The 21,338-nt window shown below is 35.4% G+C and overlaps 2 protein-coding genes across 2 annotated transcripts in view; both read right to left on the bottom strand.

Annotated features, from left to right (window-relative positions):
- The window catches only part of erbb2 (erb-b2 receptor tyrosine kinase 2), a 31,272-nt gene extending 28,903 nt beyond the window's left edge, over positions 1–2,369 (bottom strand). The window contains exon 1 of the mRNA XM_052610842.1: positions 2,096–2,369. Within this exon, the coding sequence (XP_052466802.1) occupies positions 2,096–2,174 (79 nt within the window). The 5' untranslated portion in view covers positions 2,175–2,369. The remainder of the gene's footprint in view (positions 1–2,095) is intronic.
- A 6,393-nt stretch (positions 2,370–8,762) lies between these two features.
- Positions 8,763–20,364, bottom strand: LOC128024944 (post-GPI attachment to proteins factor 3). Its single transcript, XM_052610841.1, has 8 exons — positions 19,981–20,364; positions 18,226–18,323; positions 17,974–18,126; positions 16,989–17,051; positions 16,805–16,866; positions 16,571–16,707; positions 14,867–15,071; positions 8,763–13,516 (listed from the first exon to the last, which is right to left on the bottom strand). The coding sequence occupies exons 1-8, from the start codon at positions 20,195–20,197 to the stop codon at positions 13,453–13,455; spliced, it is 999 nt and encodes a 332-aa protein (XP_052466801.1). The 5' UTR covers positions 20,198–20,364; the 3' UTR covers positions 8,763–13,452.
- Between the last annotated feature and the right edge of the window lie 974 nt (positions 20,365–21,338).

The following is a 21,338-nucleotide window of genomic DNA, read 5'->3' as shown; positions in this document are numbered from 1 at the left end:
GAAGCTGAACAGTTTTCATCTGCTATATTAACCTCAAAATAATTCTTAGAATGAAATTTGGAGTCTGACTTTCGGATGCATATACAGCGTTACTTAGTCTACATTTACTGTCATTCTATATTCTTTATATTAAATAACATTTTAGCATCCAGATACGTCTGGAACATGGAAACATTTGGATTTGTGCAGAATGAGAGAGATAGAATTTTTTTTTTTTTTAAGTAGCTTACATTTGGCAAAAATCTAGAGAAGATGATGCTGTATTAGCTGTGACTAAGCATTAGATCTCTATTTTTACCTTTTCTTTTTGAGTAAATAAAACGCTATACTTTGTTATTATCATTATTATATTATTATTATTATTATTATTAGGCAAGTTATAGGCAAATAATATTGTTTTTTTTTTAAATAACGTTATTAACCGGTATTTATTCCAGCCGGACCGGTTTCGGAACGGTAATAATATCAGAGGGACGCAGAACAGAAACATTAAAATATTGATTCTGCTCGGAGTGAACTGACTGGGAAAAAGACAGGCTGATTTGAGCATCTTGCTAAAAATGACTGCATCTCCAGATTTTGATTTTCAGACACAAATCTAAAGCAATAATTATAGGACACTTAATGGTGCTCTTATAGCTTGTATTCACCATTCACTTGCATTGTATTTAAAAGAGCAGTGTGAACATTCTGCTAAACATCTTTCTGCTCTACTGAAGACAAAATATCAAATGGGTTCAGACTGGATGCACAACATGTTTATGTCTTATGCATATGCAGAATCAGATGGACAAACTTTGACAGGGACTGATCTTGCTTAGTTTTGAGAATGAGAGATGCAGTCATATTATATAATGGTCCATGCCAACAATATCCCAATTGCATTGTTTATGAATTCTGCTTGTCAACAAGACCGAATGCTTCTCCAGGCTGGTGACAATCTGAGGGCTTAAAGAATGCCAACAGACCGTTTGCTGAAAATATTTACGGAATATGAAAATATCAAACACTTATGCAGACACACATTTGTTTTGTTCCATGTGTAATCAGAATCTGACACAGTTACACAGAACTTTAAAACAAACGACCTTTGGAATAACTCAATCAGTGAGCAGGAAGGACAGAGTGTATGATTCTCTAAGTACATGAATTCTTCCTCCAACTAAGTGCACATATTGTACACAGAAGAATGAAAAAAAAAAAGAAGAAAAAAAAAACAGTTTAAACCTGAACCATACAACAAATCATAGATTATGACACAGAGACATTTTTGTTTATCAGTGAATGAGAACTACAAAGCTTAACCGCAATTTTATTTTGTACAGTTTTTATAAATCTCTGTGAGATTACGGAGTTCACTGTTTTGCAATCTTAAAAAATAACTTCTGAGAACTTCTGGTTTATATCAAATGTATATGTACCATGGCAATACCATGCTTTGAGCATGTACTATGCTAGTACCATGTTATTCTTTCACTTGTGTAACCATGTGAATATTCATATTTCATATAAAATAAAAACTCTGCCGTTGTGTGTACTGATATGATATCAGGAGTTGTGCCCATTAAACTCCTGAACTCTGGCTGTCAGGTTTCAGCGCTATTGTCAAGCAAAAGTTGCAAATCAAGTTTGTGTGACATACCTCACCTACGACTAATGCGCCAACAGTGTGAGAAAAGAAAGAAAAAACACCCGACAGGATTTTCTGACCTTATCCACTTTATATAGGCTTATTAGTCTAATTTAGTAACATAAACACAGGGTTAAGTGGTAAAATTGTTTCCTCCACTAAAACAACTTGTTACAAAATCTAGAATTCCACACTGCGTGTGCATTTCAAGGAAGCGACGCGGCAAAACCGATCGCTCCAAACCTTGACTCGAACAGCCGCGTAAAAATGCAGTGGGCCCCGAGCGACTTCAGCAGTGTATGTAAACGGGGTGTCAACTGCTTCAGTTTCTCCGAAAGAATGTGTCCCGCCGCTGTATGTTCACGTTGAACACTCTATGTGCTTCGTAACTTTACATTTACGTAGTAAGTAATAGTATATTATGGGAATTTTGGGGTAGTTTGGGAATGCGTGGAGATGACCCACCTTCTCTCCCTGAAGCGGCTGTAATACCCAACAGCAGCAGCAGGACCCAGACGAGCCCAAAACTTCTGTCTGCCTCCATCGATTAGTCCTCCATTAGTTAGTTAATACTCCTCCAGCTCATACCCGGATCCCGTACACGTTACACGGATCCCTCTCGTGTAGTTTCGTTGCGTTAATTATACCTTTTTTCGTTTCTTTGTTAATTCCCGAATAACAACAACTTCCTGGCAGGAGCGTGTGCGCCCGACTCTCCAGCCTGAGTGTGTGAGTGTGTGTGTGCGCGCTCCCGCGGAGGAGTGGCAGTACAGATTGACTCCAGTATTACAGCAACATTCATGCAGGCCAATTATGGAGTCGTGAGCAGATTTAACAAGACCAAGGCTAGTTGTCATATTTTTGACTTCAGTGAATATGTCTCATAAAATGTCTTTAAAAAAAAAAAATAATAATAAAAAAAAACTACTGAACATTTTTCAACATAGTGCCCAGGAATAAAGATCTCACTGAACAGGCATGCAGGACATGTTTTCTATATGGGGTATGTTGTCACAATACCTACCATGAAGTAAAAGCATCCCAGTTATTACTAGCAACTTTTCCCTCTACAGTTTAGCCTACAACATTTTATTTGCCACAATTATTCAGATATCAAAAAAAGTATTTGCTTAAGAATAGTGCCTACTGCAATTTTATTAGTAAGACTTTTCAGTGAATTTGGATGGTAATTATAAAAGATTATATATATATATATATATATATATATATATATATATATATATATATATATATATATATATATATATATATATATATATATATGTATGTGTATATATTAGGGGTGTAACGATACGCGTATTCGTATTGAACCGTTCGGTACGACGCTTTCGGTTCGGTACGCGGTACGCATTATGTATACCGAACGGTTCGTTGGAGTAATTAATTATATTTGAAAAAAAAAAAAAAAAGAGAGAGAAAGAAATATAATGATATGCGTTCAACAAGGTAGCCCAATAACCCAAACAACGTAACAGGCAACGCCCCTGACACTCCCGAAGAAGAAAAAAACACCATCTTATATGTTTATGTTAGGCTACTCAGCAGGCGCTCGCTCACTCAGTACGCGCTGAAGGCTCGTTGCAAAATAGCCAATGCGTTTAACAGACTAGAAATGAGAAGATCCTCCAATAACCAACAGGTCTGGTGTTTGGGTGCACTTTGGATTCCCTTTAAGCTATAATGGTGATGGCAAGAGAGTGGTGGATAAAAAAACAACGGTATGTCGCATCTGCAACATGACAGGGTACACCAGCGGGATTACAAAAAAAAAAAAAAAAAAAAAAAAACCAGCGGGAATATCTGGGATATATGCGTCAGTACTATCTGGGAAAAGACGAAAAAAAGGAGAAACATGCACGCAGCAAACTATCCCTGCAGCATTTAGACACTATAGCTTACAGGGAATCCAACCCAAACACCAGACCTGTTGGTTATTTTAGGATCTTATATTTCTGGTCTGTTAAATGCATTAGACATTTTGCAACGAGCCTTCAGCGCGTGCTGAGTGAGCGAGCGCCTTAGGGGCCGTTCACATATCGTGCCTAAAAACGCATGGAAAACGCTAAGCGCGTCTTTCTCCTCCTTTCCAAAGCGCTCGGGCAGAAGCGCTCATGAGGCGTCTGTCTTTGCTAAGCAACAATGACGTGCTCTCTCCATGAGACGCGGCAATTTCAGCGAAGGATAAATGGATTTGCAGCTCTAAAAATAGCTTGCAGTAGCTCTGCTACTGAATTGCAATCCATATACAACTATGATCAGCTGTTCCTTCATCTTGGCTGAGCTCTCAACGTTGTTACGGGAAAGGATGAAGCTGATTGGTTGGTTCTTGTCACATGACCCGCGGTGCGCTTGCGGCATTCTGAAAAGTTGAGATGTTTTTACATTTTGCTGTATCTAAAACGTATCGAACCGAACCGAACCGTGACATCAGTGTATCGTATCGAACCGAACCGTGAATTTTGTGAACCGTTACACCCCTAGTATATATATATATGTATATGTATGTGTATATATATATATATATATATATATATATATATATATATATATATATATATATATATATATATATATATATATATATATATATATATATATATATATTTAGCAATTATTAGTAAGAAAGAACATTTTTGAGTTGTAATCATTAGTATGGCTGAATGAGCATATCTAACTAGAATTAAAAGTTAGTGAACTAACTTTGATGTTGGCTTGGCCATCTTGGCCATGGAGCAAAAGAGCCACAGTACTTGTGTGCCCTACATTCTTGAGTTGCCCTGCTGCAAAAAATTAAAAAAATAATACCATAAAAAATACACCTGCAACAGTCTTTTTCCATGGTCCCTTGCTGTTTTCTTTTTTAATAAAAAGCCTGGGCTATGATAACAGCTACCACAGGGTTGTCTAGCTGGATGTGAAATAAGTCATGCCTATTTTTCTCGTGTATGTATTTCACAGTCCTGTCACCGTCGCGTTGTGGGCAACGACACACTCGATAACTGAAACAATGCATTTTAAATCAAGGAGATCAAAAGGGGTCCAAGCACAATGGTGTGTATAGATGATGCAGTTACACAATGGACATGTATCTTTTCAAGTAAATTATGAGTCCTTTTGTTAGTACTATTATATGCACAACATGAAAATAGATAACTATCAGTGTCCCTTCTTCACTTTTTCAGTAATGTGTGATAACTTGATAAAAATATTGGCAATACTATTAAAATATGTTAAAATGTAATGATATCTAGGAGATGATGTTCAAGTCTTTGAACAGATGAGGTGTGCTATATTTTTTCTAACTTATTGGACTTACGGTTTTAATAAAAATAAATATTAAAAATCATAAAAATCCCATAGACTTTAATTGTCAGGATGTTCAGATGAGCCAAGCTCCAAATCCCATTAGACTCAATCAAAGTTAGCTTCTATGAACTATTTCTAATCAATTTAAACTCATTCAAACTCGTGTAATATTTCAAATTTATTTATGTGCATAAATAAAACATTTATAAATATTCATTATAATTTTTTATAAACTTCAATAAGGCCCAATATAGTAATAATGCTAAAACTATAATCTCCTAAATACCATTCAATTTGACTCTATTTTCACGTTGTGCATATAATAGTACTCATAGAAGGAATCATAATTTACTTGAAAATAGGATATTTATGTATTTATTTGTAAGAACTGCTTTGTCTCTAAATATATCTTGAAGTATTTAGTATTTATCCTGTGGCGCCATCGTGTGGACAACATACTGAAAGCAGCTGGTGAATGCAATCTCTTTTAATATTCAATCCAGCATCAATACCTATTTTGCACACATACACAGCTCAAAAACACCTGAATTCTGCTCTTCTTGTGTTCTAATGGGTGGATTGTGTGAGACATAATTTATTAATGAGATCTGACCCGATAATAATGACATATGTTGGTTTAGCTTGTCAGTGTGAATGAAATGTGTATTTATTTGTCCGATCTCGCCCCAAAACACGGCTGTCATGTAACTTTTTTTCCCTTCACAATGTCAAATATTGCGTTTTGCACACATACACGGCTCAAAAACCCCTGGATTTTGCTCTCGTTGTGTTCTAAAGGGTGGATTGTGTGCATTCTGAATATATATTTTATTTTAAGATGCTCTTAAAAAATATATATAAATGACTTTACCACAGGGAACTACACTAACTTTTTCCACTGGTGGCTCTTATCAGTCACCACTTTTTCAGTTACTGGCACAAAACATGATTTGGTCGCCCAAATTATTTATAGTAATTACTGGATAAAAATGAACAATAATGAAACTGTATTGCATACAGATGTGCTTTTTGTTTTACTTGCCATCTTTTAAACCACATGCCTTGTTCTATTTCTATAGACACAGTGCATTGCTCTGTCTTGTAGCTGGGGTTAGAGTTGTACAGAAAGAAAGTATACTTGTAAAGAAAGAAACACTTAATCAAAACATGGTCAGGTCCCTAATTATTATTATTTTTTAAATAAATTTCACTGGTAGCCTACAGTATAAAGAATTTTTGGGTATAATATTTCACAGATTTCACACACTATTTTGCCATACTCACTTACATAAATGAACTAGTGGCCTGCACCCACTAGTAAAACAATTCTATCTGATTTTTGGATTGACTTTGGATAAATTCTTGTACTACAAGGTAATTCAATCAAGAGCAGTGAGTGATTTACTTTCATTTTCGTACATTAAAGAAACTGCAGCAGAGCTAGTGAATTAGGCGCGGTCGCCTTAAGAGACAAACGCATCCATTATAATGATACACATCCGGTTTTTTTGCAACTCTTTACTTTGACTTAAGACATAAACACATAATCTTTCGAACACATTTTCCAACACGGGTATTTCGACATATTTTGTATGTACTTGTTGTCGGTACAAAAGCAAGAAGACTTTGAGACGAGTCTCTGCTTGCTCCCTGAACACCAGAACACCGCGCTGCTGAATTGAGCTCTTTCGCTTTTCGCTCTTTTTTTCTGTTTATTTAAACTGCGATTCGTATTTGTTCGTTCAGGTGCAGGAGGACGTGAACGTCCTGAACGAGAGCTCTGTTCAGTGTTAATGTCCGTGAGACGCGGCTCTCTCTCGCACCGAACACAGCGCGAGTCACCAGCTGCTCAGTTCAGTTTCCCGCAGCGCGGGGCTGAAGCCAACTCGATGTGTTGAATGCTCGGAGCACGTTATAAAACGTATTCTTAAAATACACATTTCTGTTTTAATAAATGCTCATATTAAATCATAGCATAACACATAAGTAGGTACAAAAATAATCAGTGATGCAAATGCTGATGCATTTTTGCAATGATGCAAAAAAACATTTTTGTCTGCAGTGTAGCTCTGCTTTACCATGTTATGCAACGCTGAGCATCGCAGACTTTCAGTCTGACAGAGAAATCTCACAAGCACATATAAACACTCATTTTCATGTGTATAATATATTCTTCTAATTGTTTTGTGCCGTTTCGCTGCAGTGTTTTCATGTGAAGGCTGTAAATGTGGACTTCAAGTGTTCATACATCGCGAGCTCCCGGACATTTGGCTGCCGCGAAAATATCATGTTATTACTTTAAACAGTTCAGAAACATCTGAATTTAGCTCTTGGTGTGTTCTAACGGGTAGATTGCGTGCAATCGCCGATATAATTTAATAATAAAAGGTCTTAAATAAGAATAAATTCGCTCGTTGTGAGCTCCGTGGAGACAGCCTGAGCTGAGCAGCAGCTGATTCTTCTCTCGTCTTTCTGATTGATCTCTGCCCAGAAATAAATTATTAATGAGCCCTAACCCCTGTAATAATCAGATATGTTGGTTTAGCTTGTCAGTTTGAGGGAAATTGTATTATTTACTTGTATTTTTAACCGGTTTAAAAGTGAAACGAAACCCGACTCCGCCCCTAAATCTCATTGCAACTGTAGGGGCGCAATTTTTCTCAGACAATGTAAGTCTATGGGTAATGAATTTTGACATTTAAAAATTAATTAAAAAAAAACTTTAAGTCTGATCAGTCTGAAAAGATATAGCACACACCACCGCTCTATCCCGCAGGTGTCTGCCGAGTTTGGGGCTTGTGGCTTTAAAGCCCTAGGAGGAGTAGCGTACAGAATTTCTGTCAGAAAAATAATAATAAGAAAAAAAAGAAGAAGTTTAAATAGCATAACAGTATGTTGGCTTGTTGCCAAGCCAACATAATAAATATGAACTGTAATGGGAACTTTTACTAATTAATTTAGTTGCATGATATCTGAATCACTGCATAACATTTAGAGAATGAGGAAAACTTTTTTAACCAGTTTATAGTGAAGATAAATTCTAGGCAAAAAAAAAAAAAAAGTATTCATAACATTATAGTCTTTAATAATAAATAATCAATATATCATCAATAAGTGTAACTGTTTAGTAGTTCACCTAAAAAAAAATATATATATATATATATATATATATATATATAGATGGATGGATGGATGGATAGATGTAGATTTGGATGAGTTGTTCCATTATATGAACAGAGTTGGAGAAGTTTAGCATTACATCAGTTATTTGCTCACCAATGAGTCTGAACATCTGAGAAAAAAAAACACCCAAATAATCCACAAGTAATTCACATAACAGAAGCAATGGTTTGAAGTTGCAAATATTAATTGAATAAAATTATTGAACAATAAGAGATAAATTGTGTGTAGGTGAGGAAAAGGTTATGGGTAACAGACTATTGTTGTGTAATAAGTGATTTTTCTGTGGATTTTTTTTTTTTTGTCAGTTTTTTGTGTATGTTTAATCTGATCTCTCTCTAAGACAAATTTCTAAGGGGAAATAATAAAATTGAATACTAATGCTAATTAATTCTGAATTACAGATTTTTGCTTCACAATAACCCAAATGACTCCAGTCCATCAGTTACATGCCAAGTGCTATATGAATATGCTAAGTAAAATGAAAACATGTCCTTAACATTTTAATTATGTAGAAATCATTTCATAAAAGCAATAATGCACTTGTGATTTAGCTGTCATGATTTTTTTCATGAAGCACCACAGCCTCTCGTCGTGTTACTGAAATAAACACATAGGCTTACCATTAAAAGAATGAATGTTTTATTGATTTCTTCAAGGTTTCTCTATACACATTTGGATCTGTGTACAACTGGTGGAGAAAGGTGAAATACAATACCAAGACAAAGAAAGAGAGCAAGAGAAAGGGACAGAGAGATTGAGAAGAGAAAATGAAGGTAAGAAAGATATACAGGGCAAGTCTATGTTGAGCCGGTGGATGGCCACAATCAAACTGGCCAATCAAGAGGAGAATTTGGAAGTCCTGCTGGACATTAACAATTCGAATACCCAGAAGCCACCTCAGGTGTTTGGCCTTATGTTACATTACATAGACAACAATGTCAAAAACGTTGTTAGTAATGCTCTTCAGAAAACAACTTATTACCAGTCAAGGCATACAGTAAATCTGATCCCCTCTCGTTTTAGTTTCTTAAACATGAAAAAGCTCAAGTTTACATTCAGCATGCAGGTTATTTTACAGTTTTAATTTGATGGATTTGAAAACAGTATAATACATGACCTCCACTCTGCTTTGAAAACATGAACAAAAAATGAAACATTTATTAAGGGAGGATAAAAAGCATTATATATTTGTTAGTACAGTTGTGTCCATGAACAATTTATCTTGCTTTAACTTTATCCCAATTAAAGGAATAGCCCACAAAACAAAAAGAAAAAAAAATGTGTTCAGAGATGTGAAAGAAAATCCACTAAACTTGGATGTACACCACAATACTGAAGAGAAGATCTGTCACTACTTCCAATTGATCGCGATTTTAGATAAACAAGCTTAAAAAGTTGTAGTTAGTGGTTAAACTCCCCCATAGTTATATAAATACTGCAGCATAAACTTTCTGATATTAAGACTCTCATAAAAAAAGAGTCAATGATCAGTGCCCCACGCCATCACTGTTCTGGATACCCTTGTTGACCCCTCCCCTCTATACCGCTTTTAGCCTTTCTAAATGGCTATATTTACCCTCCAGGCTGATCATGCTTGCACTCTTGCACTGGCACACACACACACACACACACACATAAAGTGCACAAGTGACGATATAGGAACAAAGACATATAGGCAATCAAATGTGGTTTTGGCTCCAGTCACAATAACTCTAGAATCTGTAAAAGTATGAATCCACTTGAAAATGATACGAGAAATGGTCTGGCACAAGTGAGTAAAAGGTTGTGGATGATGGGAGATTTGTGGATACTTACACATAGACGAGTGCTGCCTTGTATGAACAATTAAAAGATTAAAAACGTAAGGCATAGTGTGACAAGCATTCTGAAGAGAAGGAGTTTAATAACATTGCTAAGGATAAAAGCTGTGGTAGCTGTCAGGTTGCTATAGTTATAAGTGTTTGTAAATGTGATGCACTACAAGCTCGAATTTCACAGCAACTACACACACACACACACACACACACATAAATAAATCTTTCTTTATCCCTTTTCCATTACCTTCATTGCAAAGGCACTCTTGGTGAAAATAAAAAGAACACACTTATATGACAATGTTTTAAAATAAAGCACAAAGTGATTGGATATGTAAAAATGTAAGGAAATGAAAAACAAAGATAAAGCAGCCAGGAACACAGAGAAAAACCATGCTATGAAATCCCAATCAAAAATAAAAGTAATTTCTTTGCAATCACATATCATGCCACTCCTTCTGTCAAAAGGATCAAGCCAGTATTTGATATTCAGGCAACAAGTAGCTCTGTGGTGCTGCTGATACTAGACATCCCACGGAGTGATTCAAGAAATAATGTCAAATCCCAAATATGACAAATCGGTCATTTACTCATGATTTTCCTTCATGGAACACAACAGGAGATGTTTAGCAGAGTGTTTACGCTCTTCTTTTCCATAAAACGGAACACAGTGACCAAAACCTATTGTATCAACCTAAAAAAATTGCAATAAAGCACCATTTATCATGATACTATATATCTCATGAGTTTCAGCAAAATATTATTTGATAGTCATTTTGGTTCACACAGAGATTTGAAATAATGCCGGTTCACACAAAGAAAAATAACTATAGCGATAATATAAAATAATTTCTTCATGCCTTAAATAGAACTCTACCTTTACTTCATTTAGTATATGCGTATCCAAGAATATGCTAATTAGACCCCATCTCCACTCAATAACAGCAGTTTTTGACCACCTGCTCCGCTTTCATTGGTTAACTGAAGTAGTAAATGGTATATAATGGCAAGTGGCTATATTGGATAAACTCAGCCATAATATGTTTGAACCAGAAACTGATCCCAAAGAAGAGGAGGAAGAACGAATTCTACAGGGTCGTATAGAATTTGATGTATCAGAATGTATCATGCTCTACAACATCAGACACTTAACAGTAAAAGATCATTAGACTTTGGTTTGACAACATTACCAAACAGTTGAAACTAGGAATGAGAATCTACGGGTATATCAAGATTCGATTCGATTAGGATTCAGAGGCCCACAATTCGATTCGATTACGATTATTGATGCATCACAATGTTGTCATACATCATGGACATCTATTAGGGGTGGGCATCTTCAGGCACTTCATGATCCGATCCGATTCCGATTCTGGGAGTCACGATCCGATACCAAAACGTTTCTACATTTTTTACAATTGTTGTGCAAATACATCTTTACAAATTTACATCTTAAACAAAATTGCAGTCATATGCTTTTTGTTTATAGTTGGAATCTCTGTATGCAAGTACTGCAATCTTAAAAATAGGGGTGTAAATCTTCACTGGTTTTACAATTCAATTCAATTACGATTCATTATCATGATCAACTCAATATCAAGATGCATCACATTGTCAGTTTTCAATATTACTGCACATGGCTACATTGGGTTCATATACATTTTATATCAAATTTATTTTGTGCAAAATTTACTTTTTTTTCTTTTTTTATTATACATTACACAGCAGGCTATTTTTTGTAAAACAATTACTTATTTAAAATAATTTAAGTGTCCGAAAGTTTACAGACAATAATTGAGGATTTTTCTTTTTTTTCCTCTGCATTATTGTTGTTTGATTATTACTGATGAGATCATAGTAAATGATCTATAACAGGCTGCATTCACACACAGATCTATTTCGATATCAGATGTTTTGACCTGCTCTGAAAACATAACTGACTGTGAGTACATCAATTTCGTATAAAAGTATTCGAAAATGCAAGTGCATTTAATCGCAGCCGCAACTGAGCTTCAGGACAGCAAACACAAAGCGCACGTGAAAGTCTTTCATTGCGCGAGTTTCGTGCATCTCATAATACTGCATTCCAAATGACAGAAATGAAAGCAAGTAAAACACTGCGGGTGAAAGCACAGACTGTTAAATTCTGTGCAATGAAGCCCGTTGTGTTTCTAGCGCACACACGTAACATATGCGGAAAAAAATTAACAAGCTTACAACAGAATCGATTCAGAATCGTTGAAGAGATAATCGCGATGCATCGGAGAATCGATTTTTTTCATGATGGTATTAAAAATGTGGTTTGAAAAAGCCCATTTCCTACTTTCTTTGGCACACTGCAGTTTCAAGGAGAAAATGCTCCGAAATGGCATTGACTGATGAATTTGCACATGGTTTGTCTTTAAACATATTAAAAACGCCTGATAGACAGGGAAACAACATTAAAAACTTGATTTTCATCACATGGGGTCTTAAAACGCTTCTGATTGTCTGTCAATCTGTTTATCATTCATGAGCTAGGAAAAATAGTTCTGAAAGTGACTCCAGTGATATCATCCCTCTGTGTTGTTGTTGTTGTTGTTGTTGTTGTTGTTGTTATAGTGATGTGGATTTTCTTATTCTCAAAGAAATAGAATGATTTTTAAAACGTCACAGATATCGCTATGGTTATAGTTCTGCTAAACTTGTCCTTATGCGTTTCACTAAAAATCATCATGAGTAAACATGAAAAATTTTCATTTGTGGGTGGACTATTCCTTTTAAATCTACAGTGATTAAAGTGAGGGATGATTACAGAAAAAATGGGTAACTTGATATGCACTGCTATCACAACAAAACGTCCAATCCATCAAAAGTCTTTGCCGGAAAGTCACAGAACAGTGATCAGTGACTTACCACAATGTGGAAACTAATCAGCACGGCACTCTTTGCTGGTGCTATTGCACCCTGGTCACACGTCTCAGAAACAGAGCATACTGCTCACTCATAACCCCTCCTGATGGACAGCATGCTTCTAGTTAAAACTGAAGCTCAGTCTACTACTACCTCTGAAATATATTCACTTCAGGGCCATTGAAACAAGCACCTCAAATACAGACGGATATGAATGAGAGATAAGAAAAACTTATGTGGAGATACTGATCTGCAGAGATGGTTATTATTCTGTGCACCTTTTCAGAAGAGTGCTTTGTTGATAAAGGCCCATTTACTTCTTAACTGAAGGCAAAGCTCAAGTGAATGCAAACGTCATTCAGGTTTCAGTATAGAAGCAGATCTTTAAACTAGATCAAACGACAACTCTTTCTGTACAAAGCAAAATTAAAAAGTTATGATAAAAAAAGAATCCGCAAACACAAAGAAAGCGATGGAATTCAGAACGTCAGCCCCAGGGACACGTGCCGGAAGCCACTGTGGCTGAGGCCTGGCTCAGTCCGGCTCGCACTTGCCCTGATGGGAAGGATATGAGAGGAGGGGTTGGGGTTCTGAGACGGTTTCCTCCTAGTCCAGTTTCACTCCAGGCTTCTCTGTGTTGAGGAGGTGAAGGCTGTCATCTATGAGAAAGCTAAAAGGAACAAAAAAAAACAAGAAAACATTCACTGTAAAAATTATTTTGTATGTTTTAAAAGAACATTTCTACTTAAAAATGTCATGTTTATTTCACAGGTGACTTGCCGTTTTTGTAATTATTTGTGAAATTCAGCATCAATTTCTCAATGAAAACAGATTCAAAGTAAATCCTACACCAATTTTGTAGTTTACAGTATTTTTTTTTTTTTAATACAAGCTTTGGGACCCGTTTCTACAGAACCCTGCACATAGCATGTAGGGAAAAAAACACTGAATATCATGGCCACAAATTAAGAACTCGTTCCCACAAGCAACTTACTTACTCTAATTTGTTCCCTAATTTTATTTAAATTGTGACCATTGAATATATTGATTCTCTCTCTAGTTTGGGGAATTAAATAATTAATTGTGGCTATGATAAAAAAAAAAAAAAAAAAAAAAAAAAAAAATAATATATATATATATATATATATATATATATATATATATATATATATATATATATATATATATATATATATATATATATATATATATATATATAAATAATAATTATATATATGTATGTATGTATGTATATATATATATATATATATATATATATATATACGCATAATAATATATTCATAAATAATATATAATAATAATTATTATATATTATATTATATAATAAATTATATCATTTTCCTTTTTTTGCAGGGCTCTGCACTTTTTTCAAAACTCTTCACAGTGAGCACAATAGCAGAATATGAAGGGAAAACTGGATCCGTTTCTGTTGCTTTGTTAGAAAATGCATTCAATGACTGTCTTTCAAATAATGTGAATCTCGCATTTCTACAGTAATTAAATATATATTCTATTTTAATAAAAAAAATATACTATGAAAATTATTCGATAGCTGATCTTACAATTTCATTACCATCTATACAAAAGGAGACAACTTCATAATAGTTTTGTACTGCGATGTAAAAACGGACCATCGAACAAACTGCAGTGAATTCTAAACAGTAGAGAGCTGCCATTATAGTTTTCTAAAGGAATTTTACAAAAGAAAACACTGTATAATGCTACCTGTTAGGTCATAGTTTTATGATTGACATAGTGTTTGTTGGTGGACTATCCTTGCTATGTGTTATAGAAGAAGTAACTGATTTGAAACAAGTTAGCGTAGCCTAGATGTGAAATTTTCTGCTGTGCCAAGATGAAAGTTGGTAAGGAGAACTGTGTGAAGAGTTTTGAAAACATTACCTATGGTATTGAGAAATGTGTAGAAACTATAATATGGGCACCAAAATGAATATGTGCAATTTGCATGCTGTAGACACCCAATTTAGTGCATGTGTACCTGTAGAAGAGGAAGTGTACGGGCACAGTGCTAAGGTGCCAGACGGCATGAGCGTCTAGAACCCAGAAGAGTGGAGGGAAATCCAGTAGCTCCAGCAGGGCAAGACCATGCAGTAAGAGCACCACCATCCCACACTTCCACCAGTACGGCAAAATCCTGCGGTTCAGCCAACACCAGCACAGCCACCATAACAGGTTTATCATACCTGTGACCAGGGGGAATGACAGACGGGTGAGAAACAAATACCTTTTGTTGCCTATTACTGTCTCAGTTTTGATTTTAAACCTTTAAGGCTGTAATACCCTTACGTGACTTTTAAAAACTGAACAGATCTAAAAATACTGGAAATCATACACTTACTGACTTTTAATAGTCGCCGATGAAAAACTGGCCATTATACACTAAACAACTGAGGATCATACACTGACTACCAGGCTTTAAAGTCCTTCTGATCACAACAAACTCATGCAAAAAAAAAAAAAAAAAAGAGATATGTGTGAAAATCGAAACTACATGTGTTTTAAAAATCAGCTCAAAATATCAAATATGTTTGATACCCTTCCTCCGACTGGATGGAATCATAGTCTGAAGCTGTTTTTTTTTTTTTTTTTTTTTGGAAAAGGCTATGAATGGATTGTATTTGCTTAATATTTGTAACACTTGTATTTACACTACGCGATTTTCTATGAAATTTGTCAACTCAAATCTGTGGACTGCCTCTGACTTTCAGCAGCTAGCGTCAACTTCTCCAAACTGTAAATTGGCGGGAAATCAGTGCAAAAATCTTGTAGTGTATTCAAGCCTTTATTTTAAGTGTTCCATAATGTGAAGCTGGCCTTGCACTGATTCAGTTGATGAAAATTCAGCTAAATTATAGTTTAAAATATATTAACACAACAAACATTTTATATATACAGTGAATCAATAGAGATTAAACTCGCTTTAATCCAGTGATGTGATATTTTTGCTGAATGAAACAGGATATTAAAAATATAGTTCATGACTTGAATTTATTCACAATTATTTAATTCAGTGAGAATTGACTGGATCGTGAAAAGCGGCTATTCAAGGCAGACCTCAATATTTTGTATCCTGTGTAATACCGATGTCCTGTTTTTATTTGGAATAATGTACACTGATGAATCATTTACACAATAAGAAACCCAGAAACATTTATTAAGATAAATACAAGTATTACAAATATTAAATACCGTATTTTCCGGACTATAAGTCGCACTTTTTTTCATAGTTTGGCTGGTCCTGCGACTTATAGTCAGGTGCGACTTATTTATCAAAATTAATTTGACATGAACCGAGAGAAATGAACCAAGAGAAAACATTACCGTCTCCATCCGCGAGAGGGCGCTCTATGCTGCTCAGTGCTCCTGTAGTCTACACTGAAGACATAGAGCAACCTCTCGCGGCTGTAGACTGTAATGTTTTATACTGGTTCTTGGTTCTAAATAAATGCGACTTATAAGTCCAGTGCGACTTACATATGTTTTTTTCCTCATCAAGACATATTTTTGGACTGATGCTACTTAGATGAAACTTAAAATACGGTAAATACAATCCATTCATAGCCTTTTTCCAAAACAACAAAAACATTTAGGCCATATTTAACATGAACTTACACGTTATCCACTTATCATAGGCACTGTAAAATCATGTATGTAAACACACTGCTGTATTCACAACACTTACCTATGGTGGCATTGGCAGCCATGTTGTACCCGTAGTCAAAACTGACGAAGGTCAGATAAGACACATGAGATGTGAAGGCCAGAATGAGCAGAGCTCCCACCATACTGGAAATCGCAGGTCTACGCAAGCCCAATGTCCTGAAACACAAATATCAATCCTCAAAACACCATCATAAACAAAATATTAGCTAGCAATATATACTGTTAATCAGCCATTTATTTCCTGTTCACTCACCTGACACAGCACAAGTAGATAGAGTAAAGAATGACAGCTGATGCACAGAAGTAGTCCATCTTCTGTAAAACAAAGGCAGAAAATCTTTACCAACACTATTTTTGCCCTGACAGTCATCACTCTTAATCCCAGAACCTACGAAAATGTTCTGAATTTGTCCTTGAATCATCTCTTGAAGGGTTACCTCTGTTAGATAAGTGTCTCTCGTGTGGAACACTGTAGACCAGAACCACGCATTCAGGGAAATCTGCACAGAAACACGAACATACGTTTATAGTGAGGTCCAATTCCACTTACAAATTGTAAATAAGGAAATTAACTGTAAAATGAGTATCATGAACTTAATGTCTCAAAACCGATGGTCATGTGATCCAGCATGATTTCAGAATGTTCCAAAGAGTATGTGACCATCTAAACGACATTATCAGTGTCAATCGTTTAATAAGTAACATAGAAATAGTGAAAATACTAATAATCTTTTCTTGTTTATTTAAAGTAATGCAATAAAATAAGTGTATAATTTTTTTGAATTTAGGTTTCCTTTTTTTATTCGCAGAGATGCAGAATAGGAATCAGAATGGTAAGAAATTTAAAAATACTGGATTCAACTGTTTTGGAGCCTGTTGCAACAAGTTTAAAAAAACAAGTGAGGTTTCATTCTTATGCTTCGGTGTCAGCTTCATCTAATTCAAGGAGTCATTAGACTAAATCAAACCGATATCTCTAAGAATGATTTTTGAGTCATTTTGACGGATTCACTGAACCAGCCCAGAAAATGTTCTCTTAATCAATCCCAACCTGGCAACACATGCTCCCTCTGCACTGCGAAAAAAAAAAAAAACGCTGATGATCTCAAAACACAGAACAAATGTGGAGTTAATGCGTTAATCTGCTCATGTTAAATGTAATACGGCTGGTTAATGTTCTTTCATGAAACCACTTGTGATATTTGCTACAACTAAATCTAAAGCAGGCTTTCTCCATGACGAACATTTATAAATTTAAACATAATCTTAATCTATATTGATTGCATTTGTGGATGCAATTTTGAACTACAATCTTTTCAAAAGTCTTTTCATTGTGCGTGTTTTTTTTTTTTTTGTGGCAATTTTGAACCATTAGGAATTTTTGGAATTAATATTAGCAGACAGACACAGACACTGTCTCACCAGTGAGAAGGCGGTGATGGTGTGGTACATGGGGCTCTGTCGAGGGACGGCGCTGCGGTATCTCAGCAGCATCAGCAGACATGCCAGACCGTTGAGCAGAGACGCCAGCGCTGATGCAGGCTCCTCAAAACACAGAAAACGAGCAAAGGGCCACTAGACAAAGTTCAAATAGAAAAAGACATAGAATCAGGGTTGAAAATACATTTGAAAACATTCTCTCCTTTTACACTTGTTTACAATTGTGTCACTAACCTTCCCGTGAAACTGTGGTACGCTGTAGCCCTCTGCCTGGTAAAGACCCACGGTGGTCCACATGCACTGATACCTGCAGTCATCACGACACGTCCAGCCTGAAAGATCACAGACTTCGAAATGAAAGGCTGCAGGACACCGATTAAATTAATTTGGCATTTCGTAGATCTACAACACTAACCAAATCGAACACAGAATTAGTCAGAACATAATTGACTGAATTCAAGCTCTTATAAAATCTTTTGATCTAAAGGTTTATGCATAAATAGAAGTTGTGTCTACATATTAATTAATTAACAAATTTAATTTTTCCTTGTAAGATAGGACAGTGAAGGAAAAGCAGCCAACAGGAGTCCAGCACACATCCTTGAATACTATAGAAATAGCGTCCCACAATGCACCTTGTAAAGCTGGTTTTAGAGAATCTCCAGTAAAAATGCCTTATCTTTACATATATGTTTCGAAAACAAAGGGGCGAATCCAAATTTATTTTTGTCAATAACCATTTTGCCACAAATGCTGTCAATTTAGCTTTACTGATATTGAAGCCAGAATATCCATAATGTGGCACCCTTCCACTAGAACAATGATTGAGACATGAAAGAAAGCATTAAAATACACAGTATTAAGTGAAACAAAACAAAAAAAGATACAATATTAAATAAACTTCATCCAAGCAATTGCTATTGTATGGTTTTGCAACACAGTCATTATAACAAAGTATGTACACACCTGTACATAATATTACAGGGCAGGCTTAAAAAAATAAAAATAATTAGCAATATGTATTGGGGGTCCCTGTTCCAGCAATGGGTTATTGGTCTAAAATAGCTATATTAAAACTTATAGTCTCTGACATAAGAGAACGGATATGCAACGTGATGCCACTATTGGAGTTGTGCAGTGACACAGTGATCAGGTGACTGGGACTGTTACAAAATCATTGGATTTACCTCAACATTATTTTCAGAAGGGACAGAACTATTTGATAAAAAAAAATGTAAACATAAATTAAATGGATGGATAGCACAATCCTATGGTGGTTGGCTAGTCCCAGCTAGTTCAGCCTGTCCCTGGTGTTTAGCTGGTTTAGCTTGTTGGCCAGCTTTTCTCAAAAGCTGAAAAGTGACCAAAACCCCTCTAGAACCATCTAACCGGACAAGCCAAGTCAGAGAAGACCTTTTTTGTTTGTTTTGTTGCATTTGTTGGGTTTTGATTAGTGTTGTTTTAATTATTTTAACAAAAAGTACAGTTGTGGTACCATGGTACAGTGATGTAATAAAATGATATTATAGCCTATCAAGTGATTGCTGTAATGATAAAACATTATACTCCAACCTGCTTCCAACAAAAGCATTTAAAATATTACTAATGTACATGTCCAAAAGGTCCAGGCAAGATATTGATGCAAGTTATTTTAAGAACATTCTGCTTTAAAGAAACAATACTGTTATAACGCCAATTTATATATGACATTATTTACTTTATTTGCTTTTTTATTCGAGAAAGTCTGTCAGTCTATAAATAAAAATGTTCTTTAACCCGTCTGTGGATCTACAGTACATATTTTAATAAACATTCATATTAAGATGTACATCAATTCCTTTTCATTTAAATTTGTCATTAACTCATTTAGTACTGATAATAATATAATTTAAAGAATAAAATAACATATTTTCTCTAGTCAGCTGTGAAATAAATTCAGTTTGCATAACAGTCTACTGGGTTACTGACACAGATAGGTTAGAACAGTACCTGTGAGTGCCATATATGGAGGCTGAGAGGACTGGAATCCGCGCAGGCGGGCCCCCGTGCAGTTCGTCCGGACGCATTGTTTGACGCAGTCGCGGTAGACGGGCTCTTTGTCCCCCTGAGAGGCGCTCGCAGCAGCGGACAGAAGAAACACCGCGGCCGCTAGAAACATCAGGCGCGTCATGCTGCTGTGAGACCGTCCGCTCATAAGGCACAACATCAGGACATCAGAGCGAGTCTCAGTCGCCGAGCATGACGACGTGCCGCTTTAATTCTATCGAAGCACCGTGTATTCGCTGCTCTGCCAACAAGTTTCATCGATACATCACAAGCGAAATGTTACATTTCACTTAAAGACAAACCCGGAAGTGTCAATGTAGCGCGCACGCGCATGTCTCTCACTTTCATTCTCCACGCACACATACACACATTCATCTGACAAATCAATGAATGAATAAACCAAAAGATAATTATTACATTAATTTAATTTAAAGGGTCTAGTTTCGTTTTTTTGGTAACTTTTTTAATGCAAAGCATGACTGTTTATATATTGAATATTGAATACAATAATGATTGTGTAGCTTTGTCGAAAAAAATATACAAACTTACATTACATATTTTATGCATGAGGTTCAACAACTTCAACTACCTACTGTTTGGCAGTGTTGAGTAAGTTACTCCAAAAAAAAAAAAAAAAAAAGCTATAATTAATTACAAGCTACTAATTACGTCTTCTACAGTGTAATTCGATTACTGTTCTAATTACTGCTCTCATTATTCAATTACTTTCTAAATCACATATGAACCTCAGTTGAAGAACTGCTATATATAAGATTTCAGAAATTATTCTTGAACTGACAAAAGTATTTAAAGGGAGGTTGCATTTAACATAAATTTTAACATTAAATGTTAAAATCCACTATGGTTTTATATAGAATTGTTCTGCAATCTAAACTGTATTTAATGCATTATTATTATACTATAGAAGTAATTGTAATTAAATTACAGCTAAATTAAGAGCAATCCCTTACTTGTTCAAGGAACAGTAATCAAATTGCATTAATTACTTATCAATGCATCATACCCAATACTGCTGGTTGATTGCACTTTATGATCTCAAATGAACTGAGACTACATGGTATATTAATATTTTAAACAGTCATTTGACACACTGTAGGAGCACACAGAATAAGCCCAAATTCAAAATATGTGCAAATGTTCTAGAACATGTATGTATTCCATGCATACCAAAAACGTTGCAGACTATGCAGTTATAGAGTGGCAATACACAAATTTCGACCATATCCTGTTTTTGCAGTCTTCACTAACAATGTACTATAATTTATAATTAAAAGCAGACA

The sequence above is a fragment of the Carassius gibelio genome, chromosome A12 (genome assembly GCF_023724105.1).
Source record: "Carassius gibelio isolate Cgi1373 ecotype wild population from Czech Republic chromosome A12, carGib1.2-hapl.c, whole genome shotgun sequence".
In the NCBI taxonomy this organism is placed as follows: domain Eukaryota; kingdom Metazoa; phylum Chordata; class Actinopteri; order Cypriniformes; family Cyprinidae; genus Carassius; species Carassius gibelio.
The sequence above is the reverse complement of the archived record's forward strand: the minus strand, read 5'-3'. Positions and strand labels throughout refer to the sequence as shown.

What these genes read in the sequence shown, in the direction of transcription:
- LOC128024944 (XM_052610841.1), bottom strand. Translation starts at nt 20,197, where the DNA reads ATGTTGTGCCTTATGAGCGGACGGTCTCACAGCAGCATGACGCGCCTG. An exon ending in TCCATATATGGCACTCACAG is followed by an intron (nt 18,324 to 19,980) that starts GTACTGTTCTAA and finishes GTGATCTTTCAG; the next exon opens with GCTGGACGTGTCGTGATGAC. An exon ending in GAGACACTTATCTAACAGAG is followed by an intron (nt 16,867 to 16,988) that starts GTAACCCTTCAA and finishes TTTGTTTTACAG; the next exon opens with AAGATGGACTACTTCTGTGC.